General features: G+C 38.6%; 1 protein-coding gene across 4 annotated transcripts in view; it reads right to left on the bottom strand.

The window, feature by feature from the left end:
• The window catches only part of Tank (TRAF family member associated NFKB activator), an 84,014-nt gene that overhangs the window by 44,148 nt on the left and 18,836 nt on the right, over positions 1-21,030 (bottom strand). For all 4 annotated transcript variants that reach the window (XM_028867308.2, XM_028867388.2, XM_028867244.2 and 1 more), the window contains one exon: positions 972-1,119. In XM_028867308.2, coding sequence (XP_028723141.1) covers positions 972-1,070 — 99 coding nt within the window. In that variant the 5' untranslated portion in view covers positions 1,071-1,119. The remainder of the gene's footprint in view (positions 1-971; positions 1,120-21,030) is intronic.

The following is a 21,030-nucleotide window of genomic DNA, read 5'->3' as shown; positions in this document are numbered from 1 at the left end:
ATTCCTATGTGGTAAGACTAACTGCTGAGTCAGCTTATTTAGACAGCATAATAACATTTATGGTGGATCTACTTTCCCTGAGTTTGGACTTCTGATGACACAGTATATCTATGAAGCCAGCTCTGAATTAAAAAAATACAACAGCCGGGCGGTGGTGGCGCATGCCTTTAATCCCAGCACTTGGGAGGCAGAGCCAGGCGGATCTCTGTGAGTTTGAGGCCAGCCTGGACTACCAAGTGAGTTCCAGGAAAAGGCGCAAAGCTACACAGAGAAACCTTGTCTCAAAAAACAAAAAAAATAAAAAAATAAAAAATAACAACAAAACCCAAATAACTGTGAATCTTACGTGGAACTTCTTATGCTTTGTACTCATGTGAAAGAACTTGGAAGCTGGAGGGAAAGTGTACAAAGACTGAACAGATTCCACTAGACTCTTTCACCTATCTTTTCCCATGATTCCTCTGGTTATGAACTCATGCCACATCACTGTAATCATTCATCATCTTCCGTTCTATTTTTAACTGTCATAAAGAATGGAAGACAGTAAATTAATAACAAACTTAGTTCAGTACATGTTAAGACTTTAGTCTTCCTGTTACCCAAATGACAACATAAAAAAATGCAAAGAAACAATGCAAAACTGAGAAGCAGTGATAAAAGTCTTTCAGCCATAAAATGACTTTTATAGTTATTTCTTTCTTATATAAAATAGTGACATTTAAAAGTCACATATGGAGAAACAATGTTCTATCTTTCTTAATCATAATCGCTTTAAATCAAATCAACCTTTCCCATAGGACACAAAATGTTTTTAAAAGGTAACAAATATTAATCTCAATGTTCACTCATTACTACACTTTTGTGTTTTAGTAATTCTAGTTCTCCAAATAGCTTCCAACAATCTAACATTCTCAGTTCTCAACCTCAATTTACCAGAGAAACAATCAATTTTCAAATCCCAAACCACACACCTTTTGCTGTAGCTCTCTTAGTGCTGAATCTCTATCCATGCATGCTTGTCGGAAGGCTTCATATGCTCTATTGAGTTGCTCACCAATGTTTTTATCCATTCCTCTTTGTCCTGTAGCATCACTATAAAGGATGATAAGAATGCCAACTCTGGAAAATATCAGAACAGCTTAGATAGTTATTAAAGTTATACACATTTTAAAAATGCTTCCTAAAAAAAAGCCCTATAAACATAGTGCTAGGTGATATCATGGTTTACAAAAACATAAAAGTTTTACCTGAAATCATGACATAAAGTACAAAATCTACAGTATTAAGTAAAATATTCTTTACTAATATTCCAGTTCTTAAGTCATGGTCTAGTTCATGAAAATCCTGCTTTGGGAATAAGAACCTGTAAATATCATCCAAAAACGGAGAAATATAAATGAGCATTTAATTATTAATACTTTAGTATAAAAATGTACAACATGATTAGTAATGTGGGAAGGGACTTTTTTTTACTAAATGGATCGTTACTTCTACTTATAAGGTGAATTCTTGCTACACTGAATTAGAGCAAAACTAAATAGATAATAAATGTTTGTGGATGGAGTTCACACTGTTGTTATCACAGAGCAATTAAAATGTGTGAAAATGTTCTTATTTTAGAACAAAATCTAGGGAGAGCTGCTGTTGGATTGTACATTAAAAAAGAAAGCTCGCATCCCCTCAGTCTCAACTCCACTCCCTATTAGTTTCCTAACTTCCTGCTGCTTCTCAACTACAGAGGATTTTCTTGGAGGAGGTAATTTGGTTTGATCATCTCAGTTTGCCTAACATCTCTAATACATTCCTTGGCACTGGGCTGAGAGCTCCTTAATGATTCTGACTCTTCCTGTGCAGGAAAAAAAAAAAATCCAGAACCTTTCTTTTAGGATTTTCTAAAAGCCACAGGAGACACACAATTCTCTATTGGTTTTCAAGGATAACAAACTATTTTTTGAGGGGGGGCTCTTTATAATATTGAAATTTTTTTTTTTTCCCCCGAGACAGGGTTTCTCTGTGTAGCTTTGCGCCTTTCCTGGAACTCACTTGGTAGCCCAGGCTGGCCTCGAACTCACAGAAATCCGCCTGGCTCTGCCTCCCAAGCGCTGGGATTAAAGGCGTGCACCACCACCGCCCGGCAATATTGAAATTTGAAAACATTTACTTTATGAATATCTGTGTGCATGTGTTCACACAGGGGTGTCACAGCACATATGCATAGGTTAGAGGACAACTTGCAGAAGTCTGTTCTCTTTTTCCACTATGTGGGCTCTGGGGATCGAACATTTAAATCATTATATTTAAATATAATTCACACAAAACAAAATCTAACATTTTCAAGTATATACTAGGGCATTTTGCTATGTGGTACAACTGGTACAATTTTGTGAATTTTTATCCCTGACAGAAACACAGAACCTATTAAAAGCTAACATCAGACGGGTGGCGGTGGCGCACGCCTTTAATCTCAGCACTCGGGTGGCAGAGCCAGGCAGATCTCTTTAAGTTTGACAGCCTGGTCTATAGAACGAGATCCAGGACAGGCACCAAAACTACACAGAGAAACCCTGTCTCGAAAAACAGGAAAAAAAAAAAAAGGAACAAAAAAAAAAGGTAACATCAATTCCTCACCTTTCCTAGAAAATAATTGGTGTTTGAATGGATTTGCCTCTTTGTAACATTTTATATAGATGAAGTGACGACAGCTAGGGCTAGTGGTAGAGAGCTAATCTAATACATTCAAGACCCTAGTTTAACCCATAATCATCATAAAAATAAATAAATAATGTAATCATACAACACAGGGCATTAATGTGCAGTTTCTTTCACATATTTTTTTTTCTGAGGTTCATCCATGTTGTAGAATATAACAATGATTTGTTCTTTTATACAGCTGAACATATTCCAAATATTGTATATTCACTGAATGGATATATAACATTTTGTTTATCCATGCCTCAGTTGCTCGATATTCAGTTTTTTTCTACTTTTAGGCTGCTATGAATAAAGCTACTATGGACACTTGTGTATACATTAAAAATTTTAGAAATATTCTGTTATGTATAAAGGTGTTTTTGTTTGTCTGCTTTTTGCATGTATATCTGTATACCACATGTATGCTCAGTGCCCAGAGGCCAGAAGAGGCCATCAAATCCCCTGGAACTGGAATTACAGATGGTTGTGAGCCAGCATGTGGATGCTGCGAATAGAACTTGGGTCCTAATGAGCAGCCATTATGCTCCAGTTCCATGTGAAGGTGAATTTCTAGGTCAAATGATAATTCTATGCTTAACTTTTGGGGACCATCAAATCGTTTCCATAATGACTGTGCAATTTTACATTTCTACTAGCAATGCACAAAGATTCCTGTTGTATGGTATTTTGCTTGTGTTCTGACAAATAAAGCTTGCCTGGAGATCAGAGGGCAGAGCTAGCCACTAGTCAACCATAGAGGCTAGGCAGTGGTGGTATACACCTTTAATCTCAGCACTTGGGAGGAGGAAGCAGGAAGATCAGGAAGATCAGGAAGATCAGGAAGATCAGGCCACCCTGGGCTACAGAAGATTGAATCAGTCTAAAAGAGAAACAAAGCCATGGTGGTGCATGCCTTTAATCCCAGAACTAGGGAGATGGAGACGGGAATATAAGGTGGGTGGAGACAGGATTTTAGGGTCCATTCAGTCTGAGGATTCGTAGAGACAGGATTGTCCCCATTTGGTCTGAGATTTTTTAGAGGTAAGAAGTCTCCAGTGGCTGGCTGCTCTGCTTCTCTGATCTTTCAGCTTTCACCCTCCATATTTGACTCCGGGTTTTTATTATTAATACTAATTAGGATCATGCTCCAGGTTCCAATTTTTCTCCATCCTCATAACACTTCTTACAGCCCTTTTTTTTTTTTTTTTTTTTTTTTGGTTTTGGTTTTTCGAGACAGTGTCTCTGTGTAGCTTTGCGCCTTTCCTGGAACTTGCTTTGTAGACCAGGCTGGCCTCGAACTCACAGAGATCCGCCTGCCTCTGCCTCCCGAGTGCTGGGATTAAAGGCGTGTGCCACCACCGCCCGGCTTTTTTTTGTTTTTTTTTTTTTTTGGTTTTTCGATTACAGCCCATTTTTAAAAATGTAGTTCATCATGACATCTATGAATCACAATAATGACCAGCATGGCAATAATGGCACTCCTATGTTGGAACTAACCAACAATTGTCTAATTGGACTTAAGGCCCACTTAACAGAAATCATTCCTGGTATTAGAAACCTAACCAGCTTCTCCAGGTTAGTGAAGTCACCAGTCTTAGAAGAGAACCTACTACCACCTCTTTACTGGACCAGCATAATTCCTAACTACATTCTAAATATTATCCTTATATTCATAGCTAAGTGTAGATCCCACCCATATCAGAGAAGCTTTGGCAAGTGAGAACCATCACAGAAAACCACAAGTGGACACAATACAGAGATTAACAGATGGTTGGGAATCCCTGGTGGATATATGTACAACACAAATCCTGCCCTCAAGGCTCAAAGAACATCTTAAAAGATGGGGCAGAAAGAATGTAAGAGCCAGACGACTAGGAAGTCCTCTGTGAGACTGCCTCCTAGAAATGGCTGCCTAGCCAGGCGTTGGTGGCACACACCTTTAATCCCAGCACTCGGGAGGCAGAGGCAGGTGAATCTTTGTGAGTTCAAAGCCAGCCTGGTCTACAGAGCAAGATCCAGGAAAGGCGCAAAGCTACACAGGGAAACCCTGTCTTGGAAAAAAAAAAAGAAAGAAATGGCTGCCTAAACTAAATAACAGCATCAACAGACATGTTAATGAAGAAGGGGCAAAATCTCCCAGGGGTGAGGCGGGGGGGGGGGGGGTTGGGGGGGAGGGAGGTGTACAACTCCTAGACAAAGAACTACAAGCAACTAATGACTGCTGAGCAGGAGAATAGGCCTCTCCAAGGATGAGTTCCCTAACTGGTTATTGTTGTGTGACAGATTTTTCCTGGGGAGAGTCAATACACACAGCTATTCACCCCAAATAGGAAGCCTGAGAGCAACCAGAGTATGGATCCCATCAAAGTTCAGCTTGGTAAAATCAATGAGTTTTACTGTGATTACTTACAGGAATATGGGTGAGGGGTTATTTAAAGGACCAGAAATGACATGGTGACACCAAAGCCTACCCCAGCAAGGGTGATAGCTCACAAAAGCTGGAAACCTGAAGCATACTACACAGCCTACAGGCAGCTCAACAGGTTGGAAGGTGTTCCTTCCAGGTGGCTCAGCCGATTCCTTCTTCCAGATTGCTTGGCTGGTCCCTGCTTCTTCTAGGCTTTTGGGCTAGTCAGAATCTTCTTGGAAGCGTGGCTAGTCTGAAAGTGACTCTTGAGTAGTCTACTGTTTATGTGCTTTTGGAAAGAGTAGACTAGAGAATCTGGTCAGTTTCGGGGACTTCCTGAAGCTACTTTGAGTTGTTTGCTTCCTATCATAATGGAGCTTCTTTGTAGGATGGAGTGTCCTGTTATTTTAGCTCCTTGTAAATAATCTGTCCCAAATAACCTGTTGCTTTACTTTCCTTTATATCCTATGTCTTAACAAGTTGTCTTATAAGATTAACCTCAGAGGCAACAGCTACATAACACTTATCCAATACTAAGTGGTCAGCCTTGAAATCATAAACACATAAACAACAAAAATGGACTTAGTAGGTTGTATATTTGTGCACACACACATGTAACAATAATCATCAAAGAAAAAGAGGCCATCAATTTAAGAGAAAATGTGGGGAGGAACATGGGGAGGGAGGTCATGGGAGGTATTGGAGGAAAGGTAAGGGGTTAGTGATATAACTATATTTTAATTAAAAATATTTTTTAAAAAATGGATGAAACATTAACCTGATTAAAGAATTATAGTTGTCCCACTGGGTATGAAGCAGTATCAAATCGTAGTTTTGGTTTTCCTTTCCCTTACATTTAATGATAACAAACATTCTTCCACGCACTTTTCGGCCATTTATCTTCGGAAAGAAGTTCCATTCAAATCCTTTGCCCATGTTCTAGAAGCCTTATTTTCCTTTAAAAACTAACACAGAACTGTGGAACAGCCAACAAACAAAAGATCACTGTGTACAGTTTATGACCCTGGTGATTTTACGGCATTCTGGGTTTTTCACATGCGTGAGGCAGAAACACTGGGGCTCTGCTCTGCATCTGGGGTTTCTCTTTGTGTTTCCTCTTCTCTTCTGGAGATGAACGACTGCTTATGAGAGGAATCATCTCAAGCAGAAACCATCACTGATGAAAACAGCTCCATTCTCTTTCTTAATAGTGTTCTTTGGCACAAGGCATTTTAAACCTGAATGAATTTTAATTTACATAATAGTTTTCTTTTGCTGCTTGCAATTTCTTTTAGTGCCATATCTAAAGAACTGTTGCCTAATCCAAGAACACACACATTTTCACCTGTTTCCTTAGAAGTGTTTTATAATTTTAGTGCTTACATTTGTTCTTTGATACATATAAGCTAATTTTATATATGATTTGAGATAGTGTCTAGATTCAATTTTTAGTGTGAGGATATCTAGTTGTCCTGAAACATTATTTATTGAACAGGTTATTCTTGTTGGGCAGTGGTGGTACATGCCTTTAATCCCAGCACTTGGAGGGCAGCGGCAGAGGCAGGCGGATCTCTGTGTTCAAAGCCAGTCTGGTCTGCAGAGTGAGTTCCAGGACAGTCAGGGTTATACAGGAAACTCTTGTCTTGAAAAACCAAAACCAAAACCAAACAAAAACAAACCAAAACAAAAAACAAGAACCAAACCAAAACAAAAACCAAAAACCAAACAAAACCCAAAAGATAAAGAAAAAGGAAGGTTATTCTTTTCCTCCTGAATAGCCTTAGCTACCTTGTTGGAAATCAATTGCCTATGTGTCAGTATTTGGTTTTGGTGATGATGGAGGTTGAACCCAGGAGTTCCATGGTAAGCAATGAGCTCAGCTGCTGTGGGATGGTCTGTATGTCAAATTGCTGGGATTGGTCAATAAATAAAACACTGATTGGCCAGTGGCCAGGCAGGAAGTAGGTGGGACAAGGAGAGAGGAGAATTCTGGGAAGCGGAAGGCTGAGGCAAAGAGACACTGCCAGCTGCCGCCATGACAAGCAGCATGTGAAGACTCCGGTAAGCCACAAGCCACGTGGCAAGGTATAGATTTATAGAAATGGATTAATTTAAGATATAAGAACAGTTAGCAAGAAGCCTGCCACGGTCATATAGTTTGTATGCAATATAAGTCTCTGTGTTTACTTGGTTGGGTCTGAGTGGCTGTGGGACTGGCGGGTGACAAAGATCTGTCCTGACTGTGGGCAAAGCAGGAAAACTCTAGCTACAAATGGTGCCCAACGTGTTGGCAAGAGTTTCCACTTAAAACCTGAGTAAAGATTCTAAAACAGAGCTAAAAACAGTTCCTAGTTGTCTCTTTCAAGTTAGCGGCAGCGTGCGTGTTTGAGCTACTAGTTACTATGGCGGGTTCCTAGCATGTGCGCTTGACCTGCAGTATGGCAGGAATGAGGCCTCTGCAAGTGACACATTAAGCTGCGTGGTGGATTTAGCCTTTGCTAGTACAAAACAAAAAAAGAGGCTTCTGGGCTACACGCTGCTTTGATAAAAGCACAGACCCAGGAGGGCTCCCAGAGCTGGTGGAAAACATACCACCACCATGTTGGGAAGCTGAAGTGGGCAGAGCCAGCAGCCACAGCTCCGTTTCAGGCTTAAAAGGCTGCAGTTTAAAGCAATAGGCTCAAGGTAATATAAAAAAATAAGCCACATAAAGATGGCTATCACACAAAGAATCTGGATTATGTTCTCTTTGATATTCATAACTGAAGAAAAACATTTGATTGCAAAAGCTGTTGAGTTATGCCAAAATGTATATTTTAAAGGTACCTTGACTTCAACATTTGGCTATAAGGATATGTTGCTTTGGAAAAGAGTCTCTGCTTTTGTTTCTACAGAAAGCCAGAGGCTATGGATTTGTTCCAGGTTAAGATACATCAGGTTTGACCAGCCAAGACCCCCCTGAAAGGTTACAGATGACACCATGGCCCAGATGATCCAACATCCAGAATCATTTCAAGGCAACTGGCTCAGATGATACAGTCTCATGGACTACTCCATGATCCTAAAATTTTCTTTGTGTCCCCATAAGATACAGCACCCCCCTCCAGCAGGAAGTAGTAAGAGAAGCTACGCCCAAATTCCCAAATATACCTAGCTGGCTTTGGAGATGTGTAAAAGTTAAAACCTTCCTTTTTAAAAAAAGAAAAGGGGAAGTGCTGTGGGATGGTCTGTATGTCAAATTGCTCTGATTGGTCAATAAATAAAACACTGATTGGCCAGTGGCCAGGCAGGAAGTAGGTAGGACAAGGAGAGAGGAGAATTCTGGGAAGCGGAAGGCTGAGGCAGGGAGACACTGCCAGCTGCCTCCATGGCAAGCAGCATGTGAAGACTCCGGTAAGCCACAAGCCACGTGGCAAGGTATAGATTTATAGAAATGGATTAATTTAAGATATAAGAACAGTTAGCAAGAAGCCTGCCACGGCCATACAGTTTGTAAGCAATATAAGTCTCTGTGTTTACTTGGTTGGGTCTGAGTGGCTGTGGGACTGGCGGGTGACAAAGATTTGTCCTGACTGTGGGCAAAGCAGGAAAACTCTAGCTACACTCAGCTATAATCCTAATTCCACAATGCTGTTTTAAATACAGAGGCAAAACAATACTTCAGTACTAGCAACCAAATCCTATCATTTAAAGATACTAAATACATTCCTAAGTAACTTGTCAGGCTTAACAACAATTTCTAGGTTTGAATTGCAAGGATCATATGGTAATTACTTTCTGAAGAACTAAAGGAATTGTGATTCTCCACTTGCTCTACTTAGGAATTTAATTCCCATTGATACCTCTGGTAGATGAAAAAGACAATCCTGTTAGGATACTTAATGTGGCTAGAATGTTTCTTACACATAGATACTAAAGAAACATATGCAGTTAGCATTAACATAAAGTACCACTTTGAGTACTTTATTTAAGTACTTTCTCATTCAAGAGGTATTTAAGGATATGCACTCGGGGCCCTTACCACGCCTGGGAGTTCTTTCTCACTTCTCCCATGTTTGCTCCCTTTTAAAAAAAGTATTTAAGACTGTTTACAAAAAAAAAAAAAAAAGTTAAAATAAATGAGGAAAGAAAAGCACAGGTAGTCACAAAGACTATAATATACTCAAATACAGTAATACACAAGCACAGAGATTAGAAGTTAGAAGTCACGTACATACAGCAATTTGCCAATGTAAACCACACCTCTATTTTAAAATCTGGGACACAAGAGCCTTGAACTGGGATTCTATCAGGTTTAATACTCTGTTCTGTTATTGGCTATACCTTAATTATTGGTCACTAAATTTTTGGTGACTCAAGTTTCATTCTCATCAGTACAAAAAGATGTTTGGGTGAGTTTTTTGTTTGTTTTTTTTTTTTTTTTTTTTTTTTGAGTCAGGGTTTCTCTGCATCGCTTTGCATCTTTCCTGGAACTCACTTGGTAGCCCAGGCTGGCCTCGAACTCACAGAGATTCGCCTGGCTCTGCCTCCTGAGTGCTGGAATTAAAGGTGTGTGCCACCACCGCCCGGCTTGGATGAGATTTCTAAGTAACTTACTTACTCTACAGTTCTTTACTCTGAATGAAAAATGTATGTCTATTCCATCAAAAAGGCATATTCCTGTTTTTTAAAATCTAAAGGCTATATTAAAAGTGCTCTCATATTTTCTTCATATCTAAGTAAATCATGGGGCATTTTCAACACTCTAGGTTCTTGAATGATATCATATGAATGTCATTAAGAGGAGCTGCTAAGTAAATTCCACATGGGCACATACTACTTGCTGAAATAAAAATATAAGCTGAGGAATTAAGTTTTGGTTGATACAAATAAGTAAATGTTACATTTTATTCAACCAAGAAGGGAAATGTGTGCTAGATTAATGACATTGACCATAAGAAAAGGAAGCTCTCTGGGAGTAGTTACATGTAAATCACATTTTGGTGTGCTTTTTGAGAAAATTATCACTCTTCAGGAAAATACTTTTCATTTGAAGTAAACATGCTCAAATCCAAACCTCATAATCAATCACCTTCTCTTAAATTATGTTTTTCTAATTTTTAGCAGGTACTGATGAGGAGACTATATTCTGGACATTCACAAATGGCTATAACTATCAGAAAGCTGTCTTTTTCATTTATTTCAATTTTCAGCTGGATGGACTCTTGTGGTGGTAAGGCTCCCAGAAAAAGGTAAAACAAGAATTAAGACACTCAGCTCCTTGACACTGAAGTTGCTAGATTAGGTCTGCACATCTCATACTTCAATTGTTCTATGAAGAAGAAACCATTTGTCTTGGTTAACTACTGTTCTGTGGTTTTCTAAAAGAGAAGAGATAAGCTATATCTAATTCAGTATTTGCAAGACTTCATTTAATGGAGTTTTGTGCATTTTTGTGTTAGAAAAGAATGAGCTGCTAAAGAACTAAAAAGATAAAGGTTCAAGTAAAAGGAAAATTTAAATCAGAAGAATTGTGAAAACTTCATATAGAATATAACAAAAGTGGGTCCTAAAGATTTCAGAAGTACAGAATTAATAGCATTCACTCTGAAATAGCAAAGGCACAAAGAGGCTGTATTTGGTGACTGGAGTATTCTATTTATGAAAGTCTAGTGCAGAGAGTATGAGAGAGGGAGATTATAGATATGGTATTATTAAGTCATCATGTATGATTGTGGTGCACTGCAAAAACCCTAGGGTACATTACTCATTCATAAAGCCCATGATTACAGTGACATTATCTGCAGAAATTTCAAACATACTCAGGTAAGAGCAGACTGTAGTAAGCACTAAATGTCACTAAAAACCTCAGGCTTTAACCTGTTGAACCAAGGGTTTAATGAGGGTTTTCAAGCAGGGCAAGGTAGACTTAATTTCTCATATCCTTGATTTCAAGAGGGCAAAGGGAACTGGCCATGTACAGCCTATTCACTGCATCGACTATACCCAACAAGTACCCAGGAGCAAGGCCATTGCTGTTGTGAAAGTGGCTCAGACCTTTCAAAGCTTAGTCCTTAGCAACCGCTGCTCTTTTGGGAGGAATGAACTTTCAGGAGATAGAACCCAGGTGGGTGTGGGCCTTGGAGTTGGGTAGTCTGGCCCCACTTTTTTGTCCTCTCTGTTTTCTCACCAGATGAATGTGTTCAGGTATCTCACACTTGTGCCACCAGCCCTTACCATACAGCTGTATCCATCTGAAACTATAAGCCAGAATAAGCCATTGCCCTCTTAAGATGCCTCCTGTCAAGCATCTTGGTATGGTGGTATATCTCTAATTCCAGCTTAGGAGGATGAGGCAGGGGGACTGTCGTGTGTGTGTGTGTGTGTGTGTGTGTGTGTGTGTGTGTGTGTGAAGCCAGCCTGGGCTATACAGTAATACCCTATATCCAAAAAACAAGCAAGCAAGCAAAGAAATTGAATAAACAAAAAGTCTGTCATATGAAACATAATAGAGACTGAGTCACCAGGGACATTTCTGAAGTATCTTCAGCAGCACCTATGTGCCCAGACTACACATGAAGCTTCATTAACTGTTAGTTTTGCCATTCATTGTAAGATGGCTAAAGAACTGATTTCATAAAGCATAAAAATACTCCTGCACTCTGTCTGATTTAGAGTTACCACCAAAGCTCATGTAAAAAGTACTTTAGTACTTTAGTCTTCAGACTAAAGAAAATTTATCATCTATAAAAATAAAACAAAATCCCAATTATATAAGAAAGGCAGAAAGAAAGAAAGAAAGAAAGAAAGAAAGGAAGGAAGGAAGGAAGGAAGGAAGGAAGGAAGGAAGGAAGGAAGGAAGGAAGAAAAGCAGAAAGGCAGAAAGACAGACAGACTGGGTGGCAGCCAGGAGTACAGATTAACAAAGGAAACAATGTGGGGATAGTCTTTAGAAACTACAGCTATATTCTAGATGAATGGGAATAGAATCAGAGATAAGTGGACTCGAGATATTTCAAAAGTGAAATTAACAGGATTTTTGATGGCCAACTTGATATGCATTAACAGATAAGAAGGCAGTACTTGGTCACTAGTGATTCTAAAATAGACAAGAAATGGGTGTCAGGATGTGCATTCTACTCAACAAAGTACACAAGATGATTCTGTTGCAGATGGTCCATCAGTAATTTTGCAGAATATTAAAAAATAGCAGTGAAAGACACAGGGGAGAGGAAGAACATTTGGTGGGGGTGGATGGGGAAGTTGAGAATATAGTGAATTAAATTTTGAACAAGAATGCTAGAAAAGATAATTAATGAGGAAGAAAGAACCAATTGCTAACTTAATTAGAACTAAAGGATAAATGTTTTTCCCACTGTTTGTATTCCTTGTGTCTGTTTTGAATGTCCTGACACTGGTATACCTTTAAACAGTCATATTCAAATATTCTCACCAAGAAAATGCAGAAAAAATTCAATTTTAAAAAGGAAATAGCAAAGAGAGAGAAGCAGAATTTATTATTATATCACTTTGTATCACTAACAGTTATACTTTTTTTTCCCCTCTTCCACATATAAACCAAAAAAGACAGGTCTACTTATTTATCTATAAGATGCTAGAGGGAAATCTTGGAAATGCATAAGACTTGCACTGTAACATAATTCTATGATTTTCTAAAAAGAGATTATTAACAAAATGGGTAGTAATTGTAGATGTAACCAACCGTCTTATTAAATAAGAAACACAGAACCAATGTAAAGAAGAAAACCAAGAGGTCAGAGCTCAGAGCTAAAACCTTACCCTTCCTCCTGCGGTGGTCCTACCTCTCCGAAAGAGACCTACTTCCTGTGTGTTTGTCCTTAGATAGTCTTTCTGTTCTGCCTTCTCATTGGTTGTAAACCCAAAACACGTGACTGCCTCGTCACTGCCTGTAAGTACAGCCCTCCAGGTCTTAAAGGCGTATGTCTCCAATGCTGAACAGCCTATCAAGTGCTGGGATTAAAGGCGTGCGCCACCACCGCCACGCTCTTGCTATGGCTCTAATAGCTCTGACCCCTGGGCAACTTTATTTATTAACATACAATTAAAATCACATTTCAGTACAAATAAAATACCACCATAAGTAATGCAAGTCTGTTAACCTTTACATAGTTAAACAACATGAAAAATAAACCTCTGGCAGAGTGCTTGACCACATGACTTATTTATTTTTTATGTGAGTGTATGTGCATGTGCAGGTGGCCATGGATAGACTGGGGGTAAATGTTGGATGTCCCTTGACACTGAACTAGATACTACTTTAGCTAGTAAGCACTAGCAATGCTCCTAAAAGGAAGTATGCTCCGCCAGGCTGGGCCTTCTTGCATGAGTGCTGGAGACCTAGCGCAGGTCCTTGTCCTTGCTCAACAAGTACTCTTAACCACTGAGCCATCTCCTTAGCCCTTGAATGAACGTCTTTTAAAAATATCTTTTCTATTCTATCAATTTATGACCATAAATTACAACCAGTCAGGGTTTTTTTTCCCAAAGTAGTAGTTTGCATCTATCTTATGATCTTAATATGCTGGGCATGGTGGCATACACCTTTAATCTAAGCACTAGGGAAACAGAAGCAGACAGATGCAGATCTCTGTGAGTTTGAGGACAACCTGGTCTGCAGAGCGAGTTATAGGACAGCCAGGACTACACAGAGAAATTCTGTCTCAAAACACCTAAAAAAAAAAAAAATTAACATGAAAATTTTGAAAAATATTTTTAGTAATCTTTTAAAAAATCCTCCAAACATAGGAGAACAATATAAGTAATGCCATAGGCTGTACAAGATTAATTATGGAAAACTGTTTCTGAACTAGTACCTAAAATCTTAGGAGTCAGCGGATTAGCCTCCCTTTCCAGCAACCTGAGTCACTTACTGCATCAGAACAAACGGAAGGGAGAATATGACGAGAGAGAGAGAGAGAGAGAGAGAGAGAGAGAGAGAGAGAGAGAGAGAGAGAGAGAGAGAGAGCGCGAGAGAGCGCTCTTCTATACAAAGACAGTGAAATTTCAGGGGATATAGCTTTTCTCAAAAAGGCCTATTTTCCCTTTAAATCACAAGTTTAAAACTGCTGAGCAGCATTTAGCCTTGAGAATATTACATCGATAAATAGGAAGAGGCAAAAGCCTTGTAATTATAAAGCCGTAACCTGCATGCTCTTAACCACTGGCATAGTTCTTCATACCTCTATGTTTAATTTCCCTGAGGACACCAAGAGGCTGTTGGGCAAATGGTCGCAAGTCATAACTTGTTTTATTAGAAGCAATTGTGAGAACTCCAATGAGAAAGTAAATACGGCTTCAGAGCTCTCCAGATCTCTATTTCCAGTCATTCCCAAGATGTTTAGGGTGTGACTTTAAATGTATAATGTACATTTAAATCTAGATTCAATATTTTTATGCTGTGTAACATATTTTATTATAACTGTTGAATATTCCTGATAAGCCCCATCTGCCCCAAATCGTGGGGTAGCCTAACAATTTTTCAGATCTCCATCTATGCCACAATTACCTAACTTTTTACCCTTTCTTCAGGGCCATACCAGTTTTTCTTAAATATGAAGATTCAGATCTAATAAATTTCAGCATTTTTTTTTGTGCATTCCTACTATGGGGAAGGAAAGTTGACTATCTTCTATATTGACCCCATTTATATCTGAAAAAAAGGAAAATGATATAAAACTGATTACAGACAAGGTTAGACTACAATGTGCTTAAAACACACTGTCTCCAAGACAACTTGTATGTTTAGATATCTCTCTATGGACCTTTCCCTGGACCTCACTCATCTGCCCATTTCAAAATGTTTGGGATATGGTTATGGTATAGGCTATTTCTCTTAAATACATTAGAATCATCAAGCGACAGAGATCAGCAAATTGTATACAAGACTTCTTAGATGATAATTCTCTGTAAGGGGGAAATGTGACACATTTTAAATCACTGTCATGAGTCATGTCATAGCTGGAATAATACTGTAAAACACTACATAAACATGCACCAGTGGAGGAAAATGGATTTCATAAAGTACATCACTATATATGATCTGCTTTCTGAACTGTTCCTGAATAATACAGAATATGAAAACTAAAACAGCAGCTGCTAAGGTAGAAGACTTTCTGATTAAAAAACAAGTATTTTGATGCTTTGGCTGATGGCTCAGAACAACATCAATTTATTGATCTTGATTCTATGAAATTCCCATTGCTTTTCAGAGTATAAACAAATGTTTCATTATAATGGCATTTTTGTGGAGAAAGTGGAATGTGACATCATTCCTTCTTTGACCAAGCAACAATGATCCTCTTTACTTGATGCTTCCCTTATCAGTACATAATCACTGCAAATCCAATTAAAATTTCAAACTGTCTGTAGATAATTGAGGACACGATCCCAATGGCATGTCTTTAAAATCTAAGCATGGAGCAGGGCAATTTCCGTCCTTTGTTTGACTTGCATCCCAACAATGAAGAAAAAGTAGTCCTCTAAACATAAGACGATGGCACAAGAAATGTCAGGCTATTCCTAATGGGACACTACAAGGACTAGAATGCACATATATTTGCCAGATGCTTCATATAAACCACTTGCTTTACAAGCGTTCTGCTGCAGGAACACATGTATTCTGGTACTTTGGAGATAAGAAAACAGAATTTCAAAGGGGTACATAAGTTATCTAAGGTCACAGAATTAGAAAATGGAAGAACTGAATAAACCCAGGGTTATCATGTGAAAACACAATCTTTAGTTCTTTGATCTTAACTTAGATTTGGCTGTTCTGGAACTTATGTATAAACCAGGCTGGCCTTGAACTCAGAGATCCACCTTCGTCTGTCTCCTGAGTCCTGGGACTAAAGGTGTGAGCCACCACTGCCTGGCCTAATTTAGTCTTTATTTTATCAAAGCAATACATATTTTAACCTATTGAGTCAAATAGCTCTCTACAAGGTTTAAATGGACAATAGTCCTCTGCATCTCTTCTGAATTTCCTACTTCATCTTGGCAACAACTCTTTTTGTCTGATTATCATTTTCCATGTCTGTTTTTTGTAAGGTTAGCATTCAGCACTTACTGTAGTTTATTATAACATTATTTACTGCTGAACTATATGAAATCCCATGGTTGCTTTCATTTCCTGAAAAACGTTTCTTTAAAAAACTTTCATTTTACTTCCTATTATTGTATCAAAATTCCTCTTTTTTTTTCCCCCTCTCTGTTTTCTGGATCCATCACAAATTGAGACTTGGTAACTTCATTCCTCCATCCATCCTCCAGTTCTTGAATTTTCTTGACTTTGTTTTCAATTTTCTTATTTTTGTCTTCTTTTCTGAGACTTCTAATATATAGATGATGGATCTTCTGAACTGGTCTCTAATGTTCTTCATCACTACTATTCTTCTTTCTCTCTGGTTTATGGTTTTGGTTTGTTTGTTTTGAGACTGTGTCTCACTACGTAGCTCTTGCTGATCCAACAACTTCTCATGTAGACAAGCTGGTCTCAAATTCAGAGATCCATCCACCTGCCTTGCCCTCCTGAGTGCTGAGATTAATGGCATATGCTACAATGCCTGGCCTACCCCCATCCCCCCTTTTTTCTTCTCTGTTGTATTTTGTTTTCCTAGAAGACAGGGTTTTGTTAAATAGCTCAAGCTAGCCCAAAGCCCTCAGATTTGCCATCTCTTTTCTTTAGCTTCCCAGGCTCCTAGCCTTTGAAAATAAACTTCTTATTTTCAGGAACAATCTTACAGTCTGCTTTCTCTAGAACCTCTAGCAGTGCTATGCTGCTAAAAGAGTCAGCCAATCCTGGAAAACACAGTAAAAACCACGAGTAAGTAGTGGTGCTTTAGAAGCTTGCTAAGACTTTGGAATATAGGTGCTAAACAGTTTCCTACCTCCAATATCCCAGTTCAACCAGACCAGCTGAAAACTCATGGGCTTAATGGTAAAAATTCTAGCATATCTAACCTAAAGTGATACATAACACTTTAAAGTCTACTTTGTGCATTTGTGGGGTGAGAAACAAGTGTGGGAGAGTTAGAGGTAGGGAAAGCCCCCGGCTGGGTTTCCCCAACTGCTGAGACTATTGAACTTCAGGGTAAATGTTCTGTTAGGGTTCATACTTGTGGTGAGAGGCCAATTCAAACCTAATGCAGTTTCAGGATGGGGAAAGGAAATCACCTTAAAAACATCAACCTCTTCTACTTTGCCCTAGAAGAGAAGGGCACCTGTCTTCCCCAATTCCTTCTGGGTATGAATACTAAGAATTCACATTCTATTTCAGAAAAGTTGCCACCTGAGCTGGGTAAAAGGTCAATACATGAAAGAAACATTTTATCCTTTCTGTATCTCAACCATAGTTCCTCTGATTTTTAGCATTAGGAGCAAAACCTAGGAAAATCTGTGAATAACAATACATATACATAAGTGAGACAGTCTCTATTCTTGTCTTGGATGGGTTAGGCAGACCTTTCAAGACACGTTTTCCTTACTCAAAAGAAAATGGTAGGCAGAGCTAGTTCCAGGACAAGAGCTACACAGAGAAACACTGTTCAAAAAGAAAAAAAAAAAAAAAAAAAAGAAAGGAAGGAAGAAAAGAAAATAGTAGAGAACTGTCATTCCTAATACTAATGACCATTTACCACTTCCAGAACTATATTAAGAGACAATCAGCCAATTTCTCAAATGACAGTTTGTATTTCTAGTCTTACTTTTCATGCCGTAAACTTTGGCTATGGATATACTCATAGCATGCCACACTAAACAATTTCTAAATTCCAATTAGGCAGCTAATACAAAAGAAATTTTATTGTAGTTCCAACAGTGTCAGAAAATTTTGTTCTGTATTTTTTCTATAATCTGATTAGCTAAAATTATCAGGATAAACAAAATGGGACAACTAGTAAGTTGAATCAAGAATCCCTGAGTAACACTGGTAAATGTTAGAACCTGGTGAAAATGTATCTTCCAAGAAGGAAATATTTTGTAGGACCACACCCATGAGTTTCAGCTTTGCTTCACTTCCTTGTTTTCTCCAAATTACATGGGAAGATATTCTAAAAACTGTGCTGGGGATTTTTGTCACCATGTAAACACCACAATGTGTACTTAGACAAACCTAAATAGTATAGCCTACTACACATCCAGGCTGTATGGTACAGCCATCATCACATAAATGGTCCCTCTGACCATCAGGAGTATGACTGTACTTTCTTCTCCCAGACTCCTTATCAAATGCCAGGGGCTCAGGTGTATAGTTAGAGAACAGAACATCAGAAGAAAACCTGGCCATGTGACTTTCTGTCTCTGAACTAAATATAAATATGGCACTACTCAGTAGGCTGTGCTCAGGCACATGAGTGATTATTCTTTTGTGGGTTTTGTGGGAGTAGGGGGAAAGTGAGAAAGAGAAGGGGAGGGGGGGGAAAGGAGGGGAAGAGAGAAACAGAGACAGAAACACTTGCCATGTGGTCTAAGGTTTTGAATTTGTCATTCTCCTGTCTCAGCCTGCCAAGTGGTGGGATTACAGGCAATGTGCCACCATGACATACTTCACAAGTAATGTTCAAGGGTCTTAGTAGAGGCCAAGTTAGAATCTAGAGAGAGAGGAGTAAGAACATAAAGTTTTATATGGCTCATACTAGTCTATTCTCATAAGTCAAATAAATCAGGGACATTCATAGATGAGAAAACTACAGAGAATGTTTATATTCAGTATGTAATATGTAGAGGATAAGTTAAAACTATGTGGGGAAGAACAGCATAAATTATTACCTACAATTTGTGAGATTTTTATCAAAAATAACTTTTTCTTTTATTTTTTAATTAATTATTTTCCAGCTTGATCACAGTTTCCCCTCCCTCCCTCCTTTTCTCCCATCCCCTCAGTCAATCCCCCATCCATTCCTCCTCTTTAGTCTTCAGAAAGGGCAGGCCTCCCATGTGTATCAGCTAGCCATGGCATGTCAAGTTGCAATAAGATTAGACACCTTGCCAGGCGGTGGTGGCACACACCTTTAATCCCAGCACTTGGGAGGCAGAGGCAGGCGGATCTCTGTGAGTTCGAGGCCAGCCTGGTCTACAGAGCAAGTTCCAGGACAGCCAGGGCTGTTACACAGAGAAACCCTGTTTCAAAAAACCAAAAATAAATAAATAAATAAATAAATAAAATTAGGCACCTCCTCTCCTATTAAGGCTGGACAATGCAACCCAGTAGGAGGAAAGGGTCCTCAAAGCAGGTAACAGAGTTGGAGACAGCTCCTGCTCCTACTGTTAGGAGTCCCACAAGAAGACCAGCTATACAATTATAACATATATTCGAGGGCCATGCAAGCTCTCTGGTTGGCAGTTCAATCTCTGTGAGCTCCTATGAGCCCAGGTAAGTTGCTTCTGTGGATTGAAAGAAATAACTTTAAAATGTTGAGAAATGTCATTATCAAGAACTATAAACATTTCTAGTTTAGGGACAGCAAATATATGAGGCCATGAAATTATGATATAGAAAATGCTATGTAGTAAACAGTCATTAAGAGTAAACTGTTCAGCCTAGTGAGTGGTGCATGACTTTAATCTCAGCACTGGGAGGCAGAGGCAGGTAGATCTCTGAGTTTGAGGCCAGTCTGGTCTACAGAGTGAGTTCCAGGACAGCCAAGGCTACACAGAGAAACCCTGTCTCAAAAAAACCAAAAAGAGTGTAAACTATTTAGCCATCCTGGAATAATAGGTGATTTGCTGACAGACTCAAAATCTTTTCTTCAAGCAATTTAAAGTAATAGGTCCTTCATACTGAAAAGATGGAAGTCTTTGATTTCCATCTTTTTTTTTTTTTTTTTTGGTTTTTCAAGACAGGGTTTCTCTGTGTAGCTTTGCGCCTTTCCTGGAACTCACTTGGTAGTCCAGGCTGGCCTCGAACTCACAGAGATCCGCCTGGCTCTGCCTCCCAAGTGCTGGGATTAAAGGCGTGCGCCACCACCGCCCGGCTGATTTCCATCTTTATAGCAATAAGTCTGCAGCAAAATTAGTTAACTGTATGTGGTCTATTGCTTAATAAACAATATCCCATATTTCATTCTACTGCAAATATTTCAAGGACTCCTACTTTTAACTTGCTAAGTAACCAATAAAATGCAATTCTTATTAGTTTTCTTAGTCTAATCAATTTCAAATAATTCCCTACTTCAATGATTAAAAGTTAAGACTTTATTTTCACTGTTAATACACTTTAGTGTGTATGTGAAGGAAAAATATTGGTGGTAAGTAAAAGTTATTATAGACTATTGACACTTGAAACTATTTACATTCATCACATATTATCTATCATTATCATTATGGAGATTTTATCTTTGAAAGAAGAAAAGTCAAGTTATGGTCCAGGATATTTTTCTGTGAGAAAATTAGCATTATTTATTCCCCCAATTTCTTTTCCTCAAAAATAAGAAACAAAAGTCCAAAAAGTCTCTTTAAAACTACTGTCATTCTGAGCCCTGTGGTACAAGTTTGTAATCCCAGCTGGCAGGAAGGTTGAGGTAGGAGGATCTTAAGTTCAAGAACTGCCTGGCCTACAGTGTGAGATCAAGGCTAGAACTTTAAAAACAAATAAACAAGCAAACAAACAAACAAACTCCTGGAATAACCCCAAATAAATGGGGACATCAATCATAACAAGAGCAAAGAACTGACTTACTAATCTTGCTCAAACAACACTGCACACAAAACAAAAAATGAAGTAGGTAGAAGAATGTTATTGAGCAAAATACATTGCTTTTTTATCTCTTTTTTTCAATTCTGCTATAAAAAGAAAAGGTGTTGCTTTTGCACAGGCAAGTTCTATACCCCGAAGGAAACTATCAGCTTCACTATATTGTCTTTAGCTTCCCTGTTTTTCTGGGAACCTTATTTAATGGTAATAACAAGCTGTCATT

The sequence above is a fragment of the Peromyscus leucopus genome, chromosome 4, assembly GCF_004664715.2.
Source record: "Peromyscus leucopus breed LL Stock chromosome 4, UCI_PerLeu_2.1, whole genome shotgun sequence".
Lineage (NCBI taxonomy): Eukaryota > Metazoa > Chordata > Mammalia > Rodentia > Cricetidae > Peromyscus > Peromyscus leucopus.
The sequence above is the reverse complement of the archived record's forward strand: the minus strand, read 5'-3'. Positions and strand labels throughout refer to the sequence as shown.